Here is a 19962-nt window from a genome sequence, read left to right on the forward strand (position 1 = left end):
GTGTACAGAAGTAGGTCTATAATCTTGGACGTTATATAACATTGTCACCTGCACAGTTGTAAAACTGTGTCACTTGCAATATACACCCCCACCCCAATACATAAATAGAAACAACTGAATAAAATTGGCTGAGATAAAGAGATGTTCTAGCAAATCTATTGATTTTTTTTATGCCACTAGGGCATTTTTGCTTGTAAGCTTGTATTTCTGTAAGCTAGTGCAAATGTTTTGGACAAAAACCATGCCACGAACTGTTTTGAGTGAGACATGATGATAATAACACAGCAAAACAGAAGCTCTGGGTTTCATTAGGTTGGCCCTTTAAATCTAACTTTCTTATTTGAATCATCTTGGTGTCAGGAGATAGCACACAGGAGAGTTATGTTTTATAGTAATGTAAATGGTCTGGTTTTGGGTGTTTGGGTGGAAAACCCTTGGTCCCACACACCAACAGTCCTTTGCACATCAAGAATTTTTATATCAAGCAATACATTGGTATTCTCATTTGGGTCAGAAAATGCAACAAATGAAATAATGCAAATTTGTTTATCTTAGTGCACAATGCTTATAACTATCCCCCAGTTACTTATGAAATATTATCCTGGGCTTGTATCAAACAGTAGCACAAGGCCTGGCGTATTAGTGGTTGAGCATCTTATTTTCTGCTTTTGTATTTTATTGAAATTTTATCAATAAAATTGATATTTTATCTACAGCTTTGGCAGAGAATGATACAAGTCATGGAGGAATTTCGCAAACATGAGATTTCACTAGGTTTTTTGCAGTGCTCTTTTTTCTTTGTACATTTCTCTTGTCCTTTACAAACAGAAATGTATCTTCATTTAATAAAATAAAAATAATCCCTTCTGAAGAAGCCCACTTTTGTTAAAACATTTTTAAGGGGGGGAAAAAAGCAATGTTTCCATTATAGAATGAATTCTGAAGTGCACAAACATATTACTTATTTTAGTTTCCAGACATTTCAAAATGGTCAATGGTATTATAGAGAACAGATTTCAAAGTTTGTCATGATTCCTCATACTTATCATCTCCTTCATAAAAACATTTTATACCTAAACTGTAAGAAATGAAAATGCTACTATAGTTTCAAGAACTACTGGATACATACCTTCGCAAAATGGAGGGGAACCCTCAAACTGGAGCTGTGCTTTTAGCTTACAGAACATCATGTCATTTCCAACCAGGGTATAGCCAGGATGACACTTGTACTTGGCAAAGTCTCCTGAAATAATGTATAATGTACAGATGTAAATGAATTCTATATTTATTTATATAATTATGATTGTATATTCTCTCACACACCTCATGGTCCCTATGTGGCTTCTAGCAATGAAAATAAATTAATGAGCAGGACAGAGGAAGAGCAGGTTTTGAATCCTGCTGGACTATGGAAACCCACTGAATAACCTTGGGGAAATCACATTCTCTCATCCAAAGAGGAAGGCAATGACAAACCTCCTCTGAATCTCTTATCTACACTTTTGGCAGGCAATGATAGAAGTCATGCCAAGAAAACTATGTGATGGGGGTCGATTCAGACTATGCAATTATAGCACTATTATTTCACTTTAAATCCATGGTTCTGTCCTACAGAATCCTGGGACTGGAAGTATAGGGAGCTGGATTTACAATTTTCTGCCAAGCTGCAAACTCCAGAATTCTGTTGGATAGACCCATGACTGCTAAGGAGTAATAGTGCTATAGTGTGAATAGGCCTAAGGTCACCATAAATGGAAGTCAAGTGGAAGGCTTGACATAACAAAACCCCTTCTCTTTAATGCTAAATATACATTTTGTCCATAAACCAGCTATTTTTCATTTTGGTCCATTTGTTAGACCCTGAAATGTTTCCCCTCCCCTAAAAATCCTGTAGATTTGTTAAGATTAAGTCTGGATCAGGCAGATTAAGCATAAAATCTATTCAACCCAATTTTGGAATATGTGTTTACGATTGTAACTACCAGTCTAAGGACCTCAACTGAACTCAATTCACACTGTGGTATCTTCCTATGTAAACTTTTTCAACATTGATGGTGCTGGACTAAAATGCCTATGATTCCAATATAGCAATGCCAATGGTCAGGGACGATGGGAGCTGTAGTTCAATATCTGGAAACCTAAATTTTGCAGCCTTTCTGGAAACTATGTGTGTTCTTTTAAAGGCCATTAATATGTATCCAGGATCTATATGTTTTCCATATAGGAATCATGTTGTAGATGTCCCATGGCTCATTGTAAATTATTGGATAGCAGGAAGCAGATATATCTTTATCCACCAGTATTCAGTACATTTGATTTTCTAAACTCTGCTTTAAGCTTTAGAAAGGGTGGACAAGTCTGTCCAATTCAGTTTAACTCAACTCCTTGCTTTTCAAAACTTAACTCCATATCATTCTTTTTCTGCATCATTTTGTATTTTTTTTACAAAAAATCCTGTATAAAATGATACACATTGTTCCATATTTCTCTTAATATATCTATTTTTACCCACGTTTTCCTAAGCTGCACAGTTTGCAATTAATTTCCCCTACTATAACACATTTTAAAAAAATTGTCTCCATGGATATATGCATTTTATTGCACTTTTCACAAATCAATGCATTTTGCATGAAATTTCTTATTGAAGAACTGTAATGAAACATTTGGAACAGTGTGAATATCACAATGCAACTGTGTTGGTTTGTGTATTGATTCACGACAACTGAATCTGCATTGCAGAAATAATCTGGTTTGACACCATTTTAACTACCATGGTTCAATGCTATGGAATTATGGGAACTGTAGTTTTGTGAGACATTTAATATTCTCTGTGAGAGAGCTCTGGTGCCACAACAAAGTACGAATCCCAGGATTCGACAGCACTGAGCCATGGCAGTTAAACTGGTGTCAAACTAGATTATTTTTGCAGTGCTGATGCAGCCAACATGTAACTTAGGTAATTGCACATTAAAATATAAACCAAACTAATTTCTTTCCTATTCCTTATTTTTAAGGATATAAATCCTATTCCCCTCAGATTCTTTAATGAGAGTACTTCCAATGAGTTACACTTCAGTGTTTGAGGTGGAGGTCCACAGCTGTCAGCACAGGTGAAATGTTATCCATAACTATTTTAAACTAAGAATAATTAAAAAAAAACTTCAGGTATATCAGTAATATTGTTTAGATAGAGGTCTCAACAATGAGGACAAATGTATAAACTGTGTTGAAACAAGGATCAATTATCACCTATTTCAAAATCATCATCTTCTGTAAGGAGGTCAGCTTGTGGAACTGCTGGGGGAGGCTGGCACTTCTTAAGCTGATATGCTAGAAAATTAAACAAAAACTGCATTAGCACTTGTTTGAAAACAAGTCTCATTATAAATTGGCAGCTCTAGTTGTCACATCAGTTGCAAGATGGGCAAACTGGCAGCCAATAATCTTAGCTCATTGATTATACATGAGCCTATATAACCAAGGAAAATCATGGGCTATAGTGTGTCCGCATACATTTGATTGACACTTTTGGCATAGTTCTTTTAAAAAAAAGTTAAAATGCTTTAAGCGATACATTCATACACATCTACTTACCTTGTTCAGATGTGGAGACTTTTTTTAAATTAAAAATTAATACATTGTAAAACAAAACATGACAACAAACAGTACAAAACATCAATAAATAAAGACAATAACCTAAATAAGGCCCTGAAAATTATATATAAATGGTGTATTCAGGGATTCTGAAAGACATCTTTCCATAAAAATTTAGCTAACATTGGGGGATGTCTAGAGACTAAATCTTGCTGGATGTATTCAATAAATGGGTGCCAAATCTTATGAAAGGTCACAACCCAGAGTGTAAGCCTCTCACTCTGTTGTTATTATCTGCCATTTTCTCCACTAACCACAAGTCCCAGAGTCTAGTCCACCATCTTGCAATATTCAACTTTCCAGTTTTCCAATTCCTGGCTATCTCAAGCCTGGCAACAGCCAGAAGCAAACTAATACGTTCTTTATAGGCTTTATTTTCATTCATAAAAATGGAGAACAGGAACTGGAGTGGGGATAATTGTACACTTTGTTTAGTGATCTTGGAGGTCAGTTGTAAAATTTTGCTCCAGAATACATACACTAAGGGACAATCCAGCCACATATGTACAAAGGTTCCCCTACCTTCACAACCCCTCCAGCATTTTGGATTAGCATTGGTAGATACACGAGCCAATTTGACTGGAGTGAGGTACCATTGATGGACTAACTTGATAGTATTCTCTTTAATGGCAATGGATCTAGTTTTAAATGGTAAATGAATAGATATATTTTCCCAGGACTTAGTACACATGCAAATCATTCCTGCATTCCCGGGCTCACACAGTATGTATGTACCCACTTGTTCCAGGCAAGCATTCTCTGAAGATGCCAGCCAGAGGTGCTGGCGAAATGTCAGGAAGAAAATCTTCTAGAGCATGGCCACATAGCCTGAAAAACCCACAAAAAACTAACCAATTCTAGTGTTTGCAATTAGTTGAGCAAACACAAGAGATCCCAACCAGGAACACAGGCATGGTTGCTGAATGGGAGTTGTTGTTGCAACTACTTCAGTTGACCACAGTGATTCTCTCTGCATATTCATACACTTATGTACAACTGATTTGCTGCAGAGAAGGGGACAATGTTGGGCAGAAGCAATGCAGCATTGTACAGTGCCATACTGTTTGTGGATTGCATAGATCGGCGTATATACATGCGAGCGCGCACACACACACAGACATATTGTGAAAAACAACCATCATTTTTCATCCTGATAGACACACATACACAACTGTTGGTTGATGCCAGTGAAGCAATAAATCTATGGGTTTTAGACAAAATCTTAATGAAGCAATCCAAGGTACTGAATGTATTTTGAGGAAAGGATTATAGTATAGTGTGAAACCTAGAGCAAATTCACTATGCACTGACATGGAAGCCACAAGCCACCATTGTTCACTGACCTCTCTTCTTTCTTGCCATACCAACATTTTACAACTGGAGTGCTTGCTACACTACTTAAAATTAAAATGGTTTCCTTCACCAGGAGCAAAGACTATAACAAAAAGAATGTAAAATAAACCCATGATGTCACTTTCACAGTCCTGTGCCACTTAACTTTCCCCTCTTTGGGTTCCTTATTTCTAACTATGTATCTCTAAATCCTGAAGTTGTTCAAAAGCTCTGAGAAAATGTCCCATGGTTGAATGACTGAAAAATTCTTGATGGGCTATGAGGATATTACTGTTTCTTGAAGGAGGATGAGGATGAGGAATCCTTAAGACTCATTAAGGAGAGCTTGCCCTGGGTTAAGTGGGCCAGAGTTTTTCCATTAAAATATTAAGAAACAAGAAACTCTGTATTAAATATTTAACACTCATTTTGCTGCGGATAATAAAGATCGATACTCTAGAGGTTTTACTAAATGAAAATATCATGCCAATTAAGCCAATCTAATTTATTTTAACATCAGTAGGCAGAAAATACCCTTTTAAATCTCCACATGCTTCCTCCCTATATCTCTTTCACACACATATGATTTGGAAGATGAGAAGGAGAAAATACTGACCATGAAAATTGAGAACAAAGAACCCTCCAGTGGAGAAATCACTGTGAAACTTCAGAAGGACTTGATTGCTTGAGCTATAAGCTGTCTCAAGAGCTGTATTCCCACTGAACACTCCCAGCTGAGGTGAATTTTGGTCAGGGCCATCCCTAAGGACCAAGAGAAAGAAAGCATTGTCAGCAAAAGCCTATAATTACAGTTTAAATTAACTCTATTTTTTTCTTGCTGGTAGCTTTAAATCTTCAAGAAGGCAGTTTAATCCTAACAATTGTGGCATGGAAATTCATTTGTATTCTAATCTATGGAGACAATTAAGTCCTCCTAATGTGAAAGCTGACCTTTCAGAGGACGGTTGGGAAGCTATGCAGTATAGTAACATTTGTATTAGAGTGTTTTGCAGTTTGCCTTAGGATCACTTGAGATCCTTGAGATCCTTCTTGCTGACGATGATATCTATTGTTCAGATACACACATACACACATGTATGTGCATGCACAGGCATATAAAAAAACATCACTGCTTGTAATGCTTTATGTAATTTGGGTCATCTAGGCATGATGACCCAAATTACATAAAATATTACAAGTGCTGCAAGCACTGAGCAATCCCCTAGAGAGAGCTCATTTTCAATGTGAAACTGAAATGTCAAATGTTCCCCCTGAAATGTCAAATTTCATAATTTGCACAAAATAATAATAAAGTAAAAAAATAAAAAGTATATTTTTTGGAAAATTGCTGTTTCTGCACACAACTAGTGTCTTCTCCCTTTTTTTTCTTCGTGCTAAGCACACACAAAGGCATAACAGGACAGGCAGACTGATGTTTTTACTATTACTAATTCACAGAACAAGGCAACAATTTGTGAAGTCGAAGGCTTTCATGGCCAGCATCCATAGATTTTTGTGGCTTTTGGGGGCTATGTGGCCATGTTCTAGAAGAATTTGTTCCTCATGTCGCCAGCATCTGTGGCTGGCATCTTCTAGAACATGGCCACATGGCCACATAGCCCCAAACCCCCACAAAAAACTAAAGCAACAAGATTTATATTTCCCTATACTGCACATTATACAGAAATGTAAACCCTTGTAAAATTCTTGGAGATAGGCAACAACAGCCACCTCTCTCACAGCAGTTTGTGGAGAGTAGAAAACTCTTAGAATTTTCATGTGACCTACAGCAGGACAATGTTAGAATGTACAACCATAATGTGCATTCCCTTTTGATATTATTTTGTTGTGCACCTTCAAGCCATTTCCAACATATGGCAACCCTAAGAAAACCTATCACAGGGTTTTCTTTGACAAAATTTTTTCAGAGGTGGCTTGCCTTTACCTTCCTTGGAGACTGAGAGAGTGTGAGTTGGCCAAGGTAATCCAGTGAGTTTCCATGGCTGAGCAGTAATTCAAAACATGGTCTCTGGACTCACCCTGGCTCTCATTTTTTAATGAAACTTAGAATTATAGTATATTTTCTCTTTGTCAAAGAAACAAATTTGAATGACATGTTTATATTTAGTTAGAAGGAACAAAAATATATATATTTTCAACCAGCTGAGTATGTTCTTCAAGAAAAAAAACATAGTATGGTGTGTCATGTCATCAACTGAAGACACTTTAGCTAAATATAAGACAGTGAAAAACAAAGGCCATGTTCTCACAAAATGCTAAGCCAGATGGCTTCACAATTCAAGTACAGTCAGCCTTCCATAGTCATGGATTCTGCATCCCTAGGATTCAACCATCAATGGCCTGAATACACACACACACACCAAAATGCAAACCTTGATTTGGCCATTTTTATATAAGGGGTACCATTTTCCTATGCTATTCTCTATAACAGGACTTGAGCATCCATGGATTTTGGTATTTATGGGGGTCCTGGAATGAAGCCCCAGGAGATCCCAAAGGTCCACTGTATGCTAATAAGGTGACTTGGCTCCCAGGATCACGATTAAGATATAACTACTTTTCTTCACTAGTACCTTTTCAGTTTGTTTAGCCTCTTTTGCTTGCAGAGGCAGATTCAAGTGAAAGTGAGGGGGATGAGCGAATATACACTCTTGTTATGAAAGGCAGCCCTGAATTTTGAGGCATTCTAACTTAATGATCTGTGAGAATTTGGCCAATGCATTCACATTAGAGAAAAGTAAGACCTTCCTAAATACTTCAGCACTACTCAGAATTAATAGTGTGCCTTTGAGCACATGCTCAGATCAAATTTGTTTTCCTTTCCAGTTGTAGAGCTGAACAAATATTCATTCCTACTATTGCAACATAATTTGAGGCAATGGACAGGGATGAGAACTCTGTTGCTTTAAGTTGAGAATGAGATGATCTGCATATGTCAAATGTTCCTTCAAGATAATGTTGTGAGTAAAGGAGCACCCTGTGCATACATAGATGGAAGGACAAGTCCTTAAACCGACTGTTCTAAAACTTGATGGGGGAAAAGTGAAATAATTTCTAACTGTATAACAGAACTGCATCCCATTGATAGTGACAGTATATAACCATATTCCATGGATGTACTTGGATGTGGGTCTGATTTATGATGGCCAACTGATTTGTGAGATGCATATAGAAGAGAGCCAGAATGGTGTAGTGGTTTGAGAATTGGACTATGACTCTGGAGAACAGGTTTCGAATCCCCACTTGGACATGGAACCCCCCCCCCCCCCCATGGGTGACCTTGGGCAAATCACACTATCAGCCTCAGAGGATGTCAATGATAAAACCTCTCATAACCAATCTTGCCAAGCAAACCCCATGATACGTTTGCCTTAAGGTCACCATAAGTTGTAAACAACTTGAAGACACATAACAGCAACAACAATGACATGCACAAAGAAACTTGCTGATGTGTACCAGTCCCTCCAAGGTAAATGTGTAGACTCTTTTGGTTGAATCCTCATTTGTGGAGGGGGTGTATAAGACTGTATATCATTTTTAAAAAAGACACTGTTCATTACTTAAGAGTTAATTTTAGCATAATTCCAGTTATCTTAATGACAGATTTTTCATATATTTTATATTAAACTTCCATGTTGTACATTGCCACATAAAGGAAGAACAAATATTTCAGATTATTAGACACCAGTATCATACTATGAAGCTTCTGCACTACCAGGTACCTGGGATTTTGCTGTTTAATTTTTCTATTAAATATTTTATATTTTCTCATGCCTTTATCAATTAAAGAGCTGGTTTCTTTAGTGAGGCAAATGGTGGAGTAGATATAAAGATGTCACTTTATGGTGGAGTTCTTTATCAATGAAAAGAGTGACAACTTAATGTAAAGTCATAAGCTGTTTAGATCTCTGCAGTAGTTTTAATCCTTTCAATACAAACTTGAAGAAAAAGACACTGTAGTTCAAAGAGGTCTGTCTCACCAATCTGCCATCTAATCCTTAGAACGTGTATTGTGAGAAAAGAAGGTTCTGAAAAAAATTAATACATTTTTTTCCAAAGCAAAGATCTCTAAATGGCAGTGGCATTTCTAGGACTCAACATTTGGGCTGGCATATGGATGGGAAAACATTTGCCTCTGGGAGTGTTACTGCCCCATGTTTTCCCTCACAACTGAAAGCATGGTTAATTTTAATTGCTAATGTGACAAAATATAGTGTGTGGTACTGTTGCATTTTGATTGTATCTGGCTAGGCATATAAAATTATGACACGTAAATTTATAATCCACTCATATCTAGTCATGCAGGAGGGGGGAGAATAAAAATACAAAATGTCCCTTACAATACTTTCAAGAAAAACTTAAGTAATATCAGCCCAGGTACTGAGTATTCATTTTTCTCTGCTAAAAATTATTGTCATCATCATCATGCTTTTTATCCCACCTTGTTGGTAATGTGGCTAACAATGCTAACAAAACACAATAGAATGAAAAGCAAAAATACCATTAGAAAAAAATAACTAAGAACATTAAGAGGTTAAAACAACAGTCTGAAGGTATCCAGTCAAATAATAAAATCAACCCCCTAAGAGAGGAAAGACACTTTTCCAAAAATTCTTCATAAAATGAGGGTTTGGTGTAGCCAGGGTTCATCTGGCAGCAAGGTCTCGGCACAGACCTCTGCTTGGTCCCATATTCCAAACAGGTACACTGCAAAGGGTATTGGGGCATGTAGGAAGACCTCTAATTGACCATGCTGATAAGTAGGCATGCTCAGACAGGAGACAACCACCAGAATTCATTGAGACAGTTATGAATGTGTAACCTAGAGTAATACAGTAGTTACTGCTTCATTGTAATGATCGGTATTTCTGTATTTCAGGGGATATGTAGGGGGCGTGTAAATCCCCCAATCCCTGCTTACTTGGCACTAACCACTGTGATCAATATGGGTATGTTCCCTTGTCAATCAGGATGCAGCTAACTGACATTCCCACCCCACCCTTCATGTGAACATCTCCAGTGTGTGGGGGATTATATTAGCAATAGCACTAGGATTTGCATTTCTGTACTGCTTTCATATTGAACTAAGCAGTCTCTAAGCAATTTACATGGTGTATGCCAATTGCCCCTAACAATTTGGGTACTCCTTTTACTGACCTACAAAAGGATGGAAGGCTGAGTCAACCTTGGAGCCCCTCAGGTTCAAACTCACAATGTTGTGGCCACAGTGCTGGCATTTAACCACTGCGCCACCAGGACTCCTATTAGGGACCCTGTCCCTGCCTGTCATGATGGAGATCATTCATGGGATGGAGCAGGAACATCAGTTAGCTGCTTCCTGATTGGCAGTGGAACAGACCCTGTCAACTGCAGCAGCTGCTACCTGTAAGTGGGAACTGGAGAAGCTGGGTCAGGAGATACTATATAGCTGATAGAGAATTCTGACCATTGGTTCTTCAAATATCCTGGTTCCAAATTGTGAAGGGCTTTAAAGGATAGAGCCAAATTGGAAACCATTGTAAGTGGATTCAATAAGGAAGTCTCTTATTACCATTAAGTAGCTCCAAATAAGAACATGGCTGTTCTTCAAAATCAACTTTCAAACCCTTGGTATAGGAAACTATGGTTCCCCAGATGTAATAAAATGAGCACATATATTACTGTCGTGAGATCTGCTGCTGTGGCCATTTACCCACAGCCAATACCTTAACAGTCAGGAACAAGGCTGAGTCCAGAACCACCCACAAATAGAAAACAACACACCTATGTTTTCAAGGGGAGTAAGAAGCACCTTTGCCTTATCTAACATAGATTTCAGTTAGGGCATGTTTACATGGGCCAAATAAACTGGTTTCTTCCCGTTTTCACGGCATCTTGTCTTTACATCACAGGAACAGAGTCCCAATTCAAGTGCAAACTGTCTTAATGACATGAGGCCAATTAACACTGAATCAGGTTCACCCCTCTCTTAAATTGGATTAAGATGATTTGTCTTTTGTCAGTCAGGAGGAATGCCAGATGGTTGTTTACATATCTGCTCCACTGTGCCAGTCAGCACCACCACCACTAGTGTGAGTTGCCCTCTCTGAGGTCACCATGGGTCACCCAGCAATTTGATCAATACTGGTTGCCTCATTTTCAACCTTAGAGGGAACAATTTGCTTCAGCAGTAGCAGCGTCAGGCGACACATCAGGACCTTGTGTGCATTGCTCTGGAGTGCATAGATACTGTGTGTGTGTGGGGGGGGGGGGATTCAATGCAGGTCTGGGGCCAGACTACTCTGGGAGCAACCCAGACAATTCTGGCTAGTGTAGTCCCATCATAAGTCTAAATGCAGTCCATGAGGGTCTTCAAACAACAGTTCAAGACTCTGAGGGTCAGTTTAGGTTACCTGGACTAGGATGGAAAAAGAGAAACAGAACTACTCATTCTTTGCACATTAATACACAACATTATGTTATCCTTTTGCTAAATTGTACTACATCAGGCCTTAAGTAGGAAGTGAATTCATCTGTGAGATGTTCTCCAGTGAAACTGGAACTCCATTCCTTAGCTTTCAGTTTCATGATGGGAAAAGGTTAGCTTTTGCTCTATGTTTCACATTCAGTTTGCCAGTTAGTAAAAAAATTTGCAAGAAAAAAATCTACTGCATGGGAAACTATCTGAGCATACAGACACATGCTCGCATATCACACTACTTTGAGATCATTGCTGTATTAAAATGGAGACAAAAGTACAGATTAAACAGAATATGAGTCTCCATGGTAACAAATGGTAACATACCAAACTGCAATGTAGTCATTCACCAGTTCTGTTTGGAGCAACGTGAAATTGATATAGATACCATGGCCCTGGGGTACGGTAATTAGCCATGTACAATCTTTTGAATTTGGATATTCATCTGGAAATCCTGGGGAGTACACTGTACCATTCTGAGATGTTACATTATAACCACAAGGAGCTGAAAAAGAGAAGAAGAGAAATGTTAAGCAGTAGGTACACTGTTGCAGACAGAATACTGACTTATCTCAAGTTGAACCTTAATCTTGTGGATCTGTGGATGGGTTTCAGTAGGTCCATAAACTCAGTGGGAAAAACAAAAGTCATTCGATTTCTTTCTTGTTACTTTGAATTTTTCTTCTCATGGTGAAAGAAAAAAAAACCAATTTAGTCTTTTTCAATTGTTCACTGTTTTGTAGGAAAAAAATTCCAGACAATGCTATAATATAATTGCATGAAAAAGTTATGTGTACTTTTCTTGAAAAATTAGCCATAGCTTTCATCAGATCCTCAGAGTATACTGTGACCCCCACCCTCTCACCCAAAAATAAATTTAAGAAACACTATTTTAAGACATAATAATTCAGATCTTCAAGAAAACAAAGTCTCCAAGCTGGCTTTATTTTTTCCCCAAAATATAAAACAATATGAAATTACAGTAATAACATACAAATAACTATACAAAATCAGTAACAGACCCTGCTTTTTAAAAAGAACAATAAAAATAACCATATACCACTGAAAGCTTGGGAAGTGTCTTAAGGAGAATAGGCTAAGGGGGGGATACAGACAGTGAGAAAGGTGCACGAAGACGCCACCCCTTTCTGTCCCACACAGAGACTGTAGCAACCAAACGGTGCGGCCTCTGGGAGCCCTAAAAAGAACCTGCTCCTGGCGAGTTCTTTCTAGAGCACGCGCCAAGCGCCACTGACAACCCCCATGTGCATGGGGCGAGCCATTATGGCATGGTAGGGCTCGGGAGCGCAGACGCTCTGCTCTCCCAAGCCCTAAAATCGGCCCCAGGCCGGCGCTTTACACCAGTCTGTATCGGGCCTAAGTGACAAATAGGGATGCTGCAAAACAGGAGTAGGGAAATGCTTTCAACATAAATGTTTTATCTCTGTGGTTGCTGCCAGACTCTGGACTTTATCACATGGAGAAAATCGGGGGTTTAAATACCGATTATCCTGTAAAAATTAGGCAATCACAATTAACATTTTCACGTGATGTTGCAACTAAAGTTACAATTAAACAGCAACAAATCATTCACAGGGAACCCCCGAGAAAATGGCAGCAGCTGCCATGCAGAAATCTGCCCTGCCTCCCCATCCTTGAATCCAGTGTGGATCTATTTTCTACAATGAAGAAAACTTCAGGAAACTTTTTTAAAAATCTAGAGAAATCCATGAGTTTTTAAAACTTGGGTTAAAGGGAGGTATACCCTGAGTTTGCTGCAGATAGCACCTTATGATCTGTATTCTGATTGCACCAGATTTGGGGGAAATATTGTGAGTTGTGTGAACTGATTGTGCTAGACAGGGGGATGAGCTGTCAAGTTTTTTCCCTCCTGTCGATGAGCCCCTAAGTAACTTCTCCTGGACTGACTCCCACCCAAGAAAACCATTTTACCAAGCAGCACTCACATTGAGAGATAGAACTCTGTTCTGCTAAACAATCAGGGTGCAGGAGGATGACATTTCTACCCTTCATCATTAAGTGATGCTGGGACAGTGAGTCCAACTTCTGAGTGTCACAAAAGGTGGAAACATCTTCCTGTGCCCTGATCACCAACTGAATAGACCTCCATCTATGGCTGCTGCCTGTAAAATGGATTTGGGAGGGCATTTACAATCATGACAATAGTGCCATGATGGCAACTTACCCAGAATTAGTGAATATGGGGCAGTTACAAATCCATAATTCTATGTTATGAATCTGTAACCACATTACCGTATTCGATAAATCATATATATATATATATATATATATATATATATATGATAATCAACAAAAACAGTTTTGTTATTCAATTGGAATAGCCCTGGTGGCACAGTGGTTAAATGCCTGTCCTGCAGCCACTCACTCACAAACCATAAGGTTGCAAGTTCAATACAGGCTTGCATCCTTCTGAAGTTGCTAAAATGAGTACTCAGATTATTGGGGGCAATTCGCTTACTCTTTATAAACTGCGTAGGGAGTGCTTAAGTGCACTGATAAGCGATAAAGAAATGTATTTGCTATTGCTATTGCTAAATAATGGAAGTATTGTTTTAAAAGTAACTTCAAGATATTAAGACAGAATTATGTAACCAGGTCAAGCTGAAGTGGAATGAAAGAAGAGTAATTGCTAGGTTCAGGTGAATACATTTGGAGGTCATTCCAGAACTGGCCTGCAGAACAGAAATGGCTCCCTCTCTGGTGGCCACTTTCTTAACTTCAGAAACTATAGATTCCTAGAGCAGGGTCTTTGGAGACCAAGCATGGACAAGTTAATTCAAGGGTAGGCTGTTTTTCAGGTTCCTTAGTCCAGGATTTTTCAGGACTTTATACAGTAACTCAAAACATATTGTCTGTTGCACCCCAATTTGGCTGTTGACCTCTTCTTGAAGGCCTGATTGGTGTCAACGTTAGCTTCTTTTGACACCACATATAGTCATGGCCCTTCATTATGACCTTTGGGGATTCATTTACTTAAAACATGCATATGTATATTTTTAAATTGTTGTACCCTTTTAAGCTATCATTGTGTTTTATGTTTTCTAAAACTATTTTGTTGTTTTAACCTAGAATGGTCTTGCCTTTGGATGTTTCATGAAATGTTCCATCTTAAACCCATATATAATTTCAGGTTATGTCATAAGCAGCACAGTAATATTTCAAATAGAGACATTAAACAGATAAATTTTTTGAAGGAGAGAGGAACATCTAAATTACTTTATTAATAAGTTGTTGTTTTTTAAAGAAAAAAAATATCCTAAACCAGTATGTGTGGTTAAGAAAAAAAAATGCCTTTGCTATTTTATGTAGATATTTAGGGATGATGGAATTCAGTTTGCAGGTTTCCATCTGCCTTTTTTGCATAACAAATTGAGATGATATTGGCCATTTACATTGTTTGGCTTTTCCAGGAATGACCATTTATAGATGCTAGAAAGTTATTTTAATTATAGCATTTTGATATAATCAATTTGAATTCTTGGCATGAGGCAGAATCATTTGCTCTTTTTCTCTGTGTGTAATGTGTGAAGTTTCAAAGTAATTTGAGGTAATTCAGAGCAACAGGACTGAAATGTCTGAGCAATACACTGGATTTAAAATATAAATAAGGCCCCACAGTTTAGCTTTCTAAATCTGTACATGCAGGTGCATGATGGGCAGGCCAACTAACATTATGAACTATGAAAGATATTTGAATAATTGTTGCAAGCAATTATTTGAACACAGGGGCTCCAAAACAAAGAAGCATATGCAAAGAATTTCTTTGAATACCGCTAAAATGCTCTTGATCAGTTGTTTGGTGGGGAAGCAGAGGAGGGAGACTGAAGCAAGGCTGCTGACCTCTCTCCCAAACAGCTGAGCACTGGGATTTTAGCATTTGTTAAAAGGTTCTGTGTGCCCAGCTGAGTCTGTCAAATCAGAGCAACACTATGTGCTTAGGATACATTTCATCATGCTTCTCTACATGCATATAAACCTACTTCCCCACCATCTGGTACCATTTTCCAGGTATACATTTCCCCGTTCCCTGCTGTTTTCACTATCCATGAAAACATATGGAGAAACATTAGAAGGGAAAAAATTAAACATTCACCACTTCCCAGGCTGTTGTTGCTAACTGTCATGTTAACTTTGGCGCGGTACAAACCGCACAAATCTGCCCAAAGGCAACTGCATGGTCCCTAACCCTAGCACGGCATGGTGGTGTAACAATGGCGGCATCCCGTGTACATGGACGCCGCCACTGTGGCATAAGCACCGCGTGGTGTCTGCACAGCGCCTCACATCGCTTACGTCGTGAGTGCGCTATTGGTGCCCTTGTGACGTTCGCCCTGTGGCGCAAAAAGAACCATGTTTTTCCAGGTTCTTTTTACTCCGGAGGAAAACTGTGTGGTTTGGCAGCTGTAGCTTCCCTCCAGAGGGAACTGGCCTGTACCGCACCATTGCCTTATGGTCACCCTATGAATTAGAGACCTCCTAGTCACACTGTGATGAACAGCTCTGTTCAGGTCTTGCAACCTCTGGGACATGGCTTCCTTCACTGAGTCTGTCCACCAGTAATGGACTCTTTCCCCCTTCTTACTGCCCTCCACCTTACCATGTATTACATTCGTCTCTCCACATTTGCGGCTTTGACTTTTGCGGATTTGATTATTGTCAGATTTTATTAATATATTCTCTCTAGGAATTTCTAGGTCCTCCATCGCAACTCTATGGTCAACTTTCCCCTAAAGTCACACTGAAGGACCTAAAGAGAACACCCCACTAGGCATTGCTAGCTCCTCCAGCTCAATTCTATGGTCAATGTTTGGCAGATATTGACCAAAGAGTTGCACAGAGATTCCTAGATTGTTGTTCTCTCAGGTAAAAACATACTGTTTTTGTTATTTGAAGTTTTTCTACATTCACGGGGGTCCTGTGCCCTTAACCCCAGCAAATGTGGAGGGACGAGTATATTGTCATTTCTAGTAAGTAATGTCTTCTCATTAAATGGCCAAAGTATGACAGATTCAGTTTAATCATCTGGGCTTCTATGGAGAGCCCAGGCTAGATTTGCTCACGACCCATTTATTTTGGCAATCCAAGGTATCCACAGAACTCTCCTCAAACACCACATTTCAAATTAGTTGATTCCCCACCTCCACATCAGCGTTTTTCATTTCACAACCACACATAAAGATAAAAAATACAATGACATGAACACACTTCCTAAGACAAAGCGCTAAGGAGGGAATTATTTATATTGTATTGTATTGTATTGTATTAGAGTTGTATTGTATTTTATGTGTGTATTGATTTTTATTACTGTATTATAGTATTGTATTTTTATTGTGATGGAAGTCACCTTGATCCTATGAGAAGAGGCAGGACATAAATAAAAATATTATTACTATTATTATTATCATTATTATTATTCACTTGCTTATTATTTTAAGTGGAGAGAAAGCATGTGATATCAATATGAATCAAAATTTGGTATGTGCTTTGGCCCTTGGAATTAACTATTGATGCAGCAAAAAGATGTAGCTCTGCACTAGACTTAATGATAGGTTAAGAGTTACTTAGTGTTCTTAATTTCCAGGCTAGGATTACTCTGGTAATGGCTGTGAATGCTTGCCTTTAATAGAAGAGCAAAGATGTGTCTTATAAGGAAAACAAAACAAAACAAAACCCCTATCTGGAGAACTCAACTCTTCTTTTTTTCCTTTCCTTCCTTTTACCACCCATCCACTTACCTCCAAAAATATTACTGCTGTATCATCCTCGCTTCTGTTCTATCTACTTCACTTGGATTGGACGAGAGAAGAAAGATGTTTTTCTCTCAGTGCTGGGACAATATTTTCAAAACTCTCCCCCCCATTTGAGAGGGAGCAGGTTCTTAAGAAACACACAGAAATTTCTGGGTTGGGTAATTTGCAGGCACAGAGACAGCCTCCTTAGATGCCCATCAGATTTGGAATTTCTAGTGCACAACCTTGCCTTATGGTGTCCTTCTTGGAGTATATACTAGACGTGTGCTAAACTAAACACTAAACAACAATCCACCCACCCCAAAAAACTTTTTCAAAATGTTGACTCACTTACAAAAAGGCAGAAAAGGGAGGTGAAACATTCCCACAGATTTAAAAAATGATATTTAGCACAGCTCTCCCTACCTCCAGCATCTGGAGAGTTCATTTAATAGCCCTGGGGAAATATTCTTTAAGAACTGCTGCTATACCCTAAAGGCACCAGATCCCATCTGATCTTCAAAGCTAAGCAGGCTTGATCCTGGTTAGTACTTGGATGGGAGATCACCAACAAATATCAGGAAGGAACTGGCAAAATCACCTCTGAGTATTCCTTGCCCAAGAAAACCCTATGAAATTCATGGAGCTGCTATAGGCCAACAGGAAATTTGAAGGCATATACTGTATACACACAGCTATATTCTGGACATCATCTGCACATCAATAGCCCAGGGACTACATTTCCAAGGTTTGGGATGAAGAGCAAGTGAACAAAAGATAAGAAATTGGCGAGGGGGGGGGGGGGACTTGAGGAAGAAAGGAAATAAAATTGACATTATGAATGCTTTATGCTGATCATGATGCTATGTGAAGTATGATGGACTTCACTGTGTTAACAGACTTAGAATAACCCAAGCTATTTTCCAATTTGGAAAACAACAACACCTTGATTTGTTTGATCCCAATCACAAATAAATCGGACCAGGATTTGAAACCTTCCCAAAACATGATTAGATGATGATGATGATGATGATGATTATTATTATTCCTTTCCCTCCCTCCTGAAATGAGTGATTGTGACAAGATCCAAAGATTACAATATAGCCAACATAGCAAAAATTACCTTCACATTTTGGAAATTGATAGTTCCAGTTCCTGTTGATCCCATGGTGGCAAGTGAGAACAGAATGACCAATTAATACATATCCAGGGTAGCACTCAAAAGATATTGACTGGCCCACACTGTAATCAGAATTGATTATATATCCATTGAAAAATGGGGGAGGATCTGGGCAATTCTGTAATTCATAAGCTGGAAAAAAGGGGGAAATGTGAAATGAAATATTTTCCTTGGAGAAAAAGGTAATATTACAAAGTAATAATAAGGTTGCCTGTAATTTTCTAAATTTATGTCTGGCTAAATTCATGTAAACAATAAAAGAGCAATCAGGACACCAAATACTCATTTCACGATGAATTCTCCTAAGCAACATTCTGTTTTAAAAAAAGGCCTGTCCTGTGAAATATTGAACTTGTATTGGCTTAATTTCACTACATGCAGACACATACAGTCACACATATTCAAATAATTGTGTTGGATCAGACTAAAGGTTTATTTTTGTACTGCAATCCCTAGTGTTCCTTGTTTAAGGGCTGGATGTTTTCCAATTTGTGAGCCATTGTTTTGGTTTTTTAGTTCTCCTTGTCACCGTGTACAAGTTGCTGAACAGTTGGATTCAAAGCTGTGACTCTATTTTTGTCACTTTTTATTTTTGCTTCCATCCTTAAATGCTTGAAGAATTTCATCTGTCATCCATTGAGGCTGCTTTTTCTTTTTAGCTGCAGATAGAGTCTTTTTGTATTCCTCCCTGACAATGTCCCTGGTTTTAGTCCAGAGTTCTTTTGACTCCTGGTCAATTAGGTGTAATAATACAAATCTATTTTTATAATGTCTTTAAATTCTATGGGAACATTCTTCATGTTGTATTTTGGTCTGATGATTGGGTTAGTGTTCTTCTTTAACTTTACTCTAATTTTTGAACATTAGCATCTCATCATCTGTGTCACAATCTACAGCTGGTCTTGTTTTTGCACAGACAATGGAGCTTTTCCATCTTCTGTTTCTGGTTACATAATCTATTTGAGTTTTATATTGTTCATCAGGTGATGTCCATGTAGACAGTCACCTTTTGGATTGATTGAAGAATGTGCTTATGATGAACAAACTGCTGGCCACACAAAATTCAATTGCTTTCCTGCTTCATTTCTTAATCCTAGCCCAAATTTCCTACAGTCTTTGATTCTGCTCTGTTTCCTACTTTTGTATTCCAAATTGCCTATGATCAACAAGTCCTGTTTTGGTGTATGATCACTTTCCTTATGGACTTCTGGACTTTTTCAATTTCTTCATTTTCTGTCTTTGTAGTTGGAGCATAAACCTAGATTATGGTTGTGCTGGTAGATTTCTCTGAAGTCTTATTGATATGATTCAACCAGACTTTGCATTACATCCTTTGACTACTTTTCCCACATCTCTCCTCACTATCAGTGCCATCCCAGATTTCCATTTTTGAAGCAAAACACTGTGTAGTTTTCTGATGCAAACTGTTCCATTATTGTCCACTTTGGCTTGTTCATTCCAGATATTGCAATATTTATATGTTCCATTTTTATTTTATTTTTTTATTTTTTTTGCTAAGTCTAGCTTCCCCTGATTCATGCTTCCCA

General features: G+C 38.2%; 1 protein-coding gene across 3 annotated transcripts in view; it reads right to left on the bottom strand.

The window, feature by feature from the left end:
* The window catches only part of CSMD1 (CUB and Sushi multiple domains 1), a 1238710-nt gene that overhangs the window by 110406 nt on the left and 1108342 nt on the right, over nucleotides 1-19962 (bottom strand). For all 3 annotated transcript variants that reach the window (XM_089531085.1, XM_089531084.1, XM_089531086.1), the window contains exons 42-46: nucleotides 18359-18547; nucleotides 11792-11969; nucleotides 5603-5748; nucleotides 3250-3330; nucleotides 1130-1243 (exon numbers count right to left, since the gene is read on the bottom strand). In XM_089531085.1, coding sequence (XP_089387211.1) covers nucleotides 1130-1243; nucleotides 3250-3330; nucleotides 5603-5748; nucleotides 11792-11969; nucleotides 18359-18547 — 708 coding nt within the window. The remainder of the gene's footprint in view (nucleotides 1-1129; nucleotides 1244-3249; nucleotides 3331-5602; nucleotides 5749-11791; nucleotides 11970-18358; nucleotides 18548-19962) is intronic.

The sequence above is a fragment of the Sceloporus occidentalis genome, unplaced genomic scaffold, assembly GCF_023333645.1.
Source record: "Sceloporus occidentalis isolate IW3139 unplaced genomic scaffold, rSceOcc1.0.p SCAF_6, whole genome shotgun sequence".
In the NCBI taxonomy this organism is placed as follows: domain Eukaryota; kingdom Metazoa; phylum Chordata; class Lepidosauria; order Squamata; family Phrynosomatidae; genus Sceloporus; species Sceloporus occidentalis.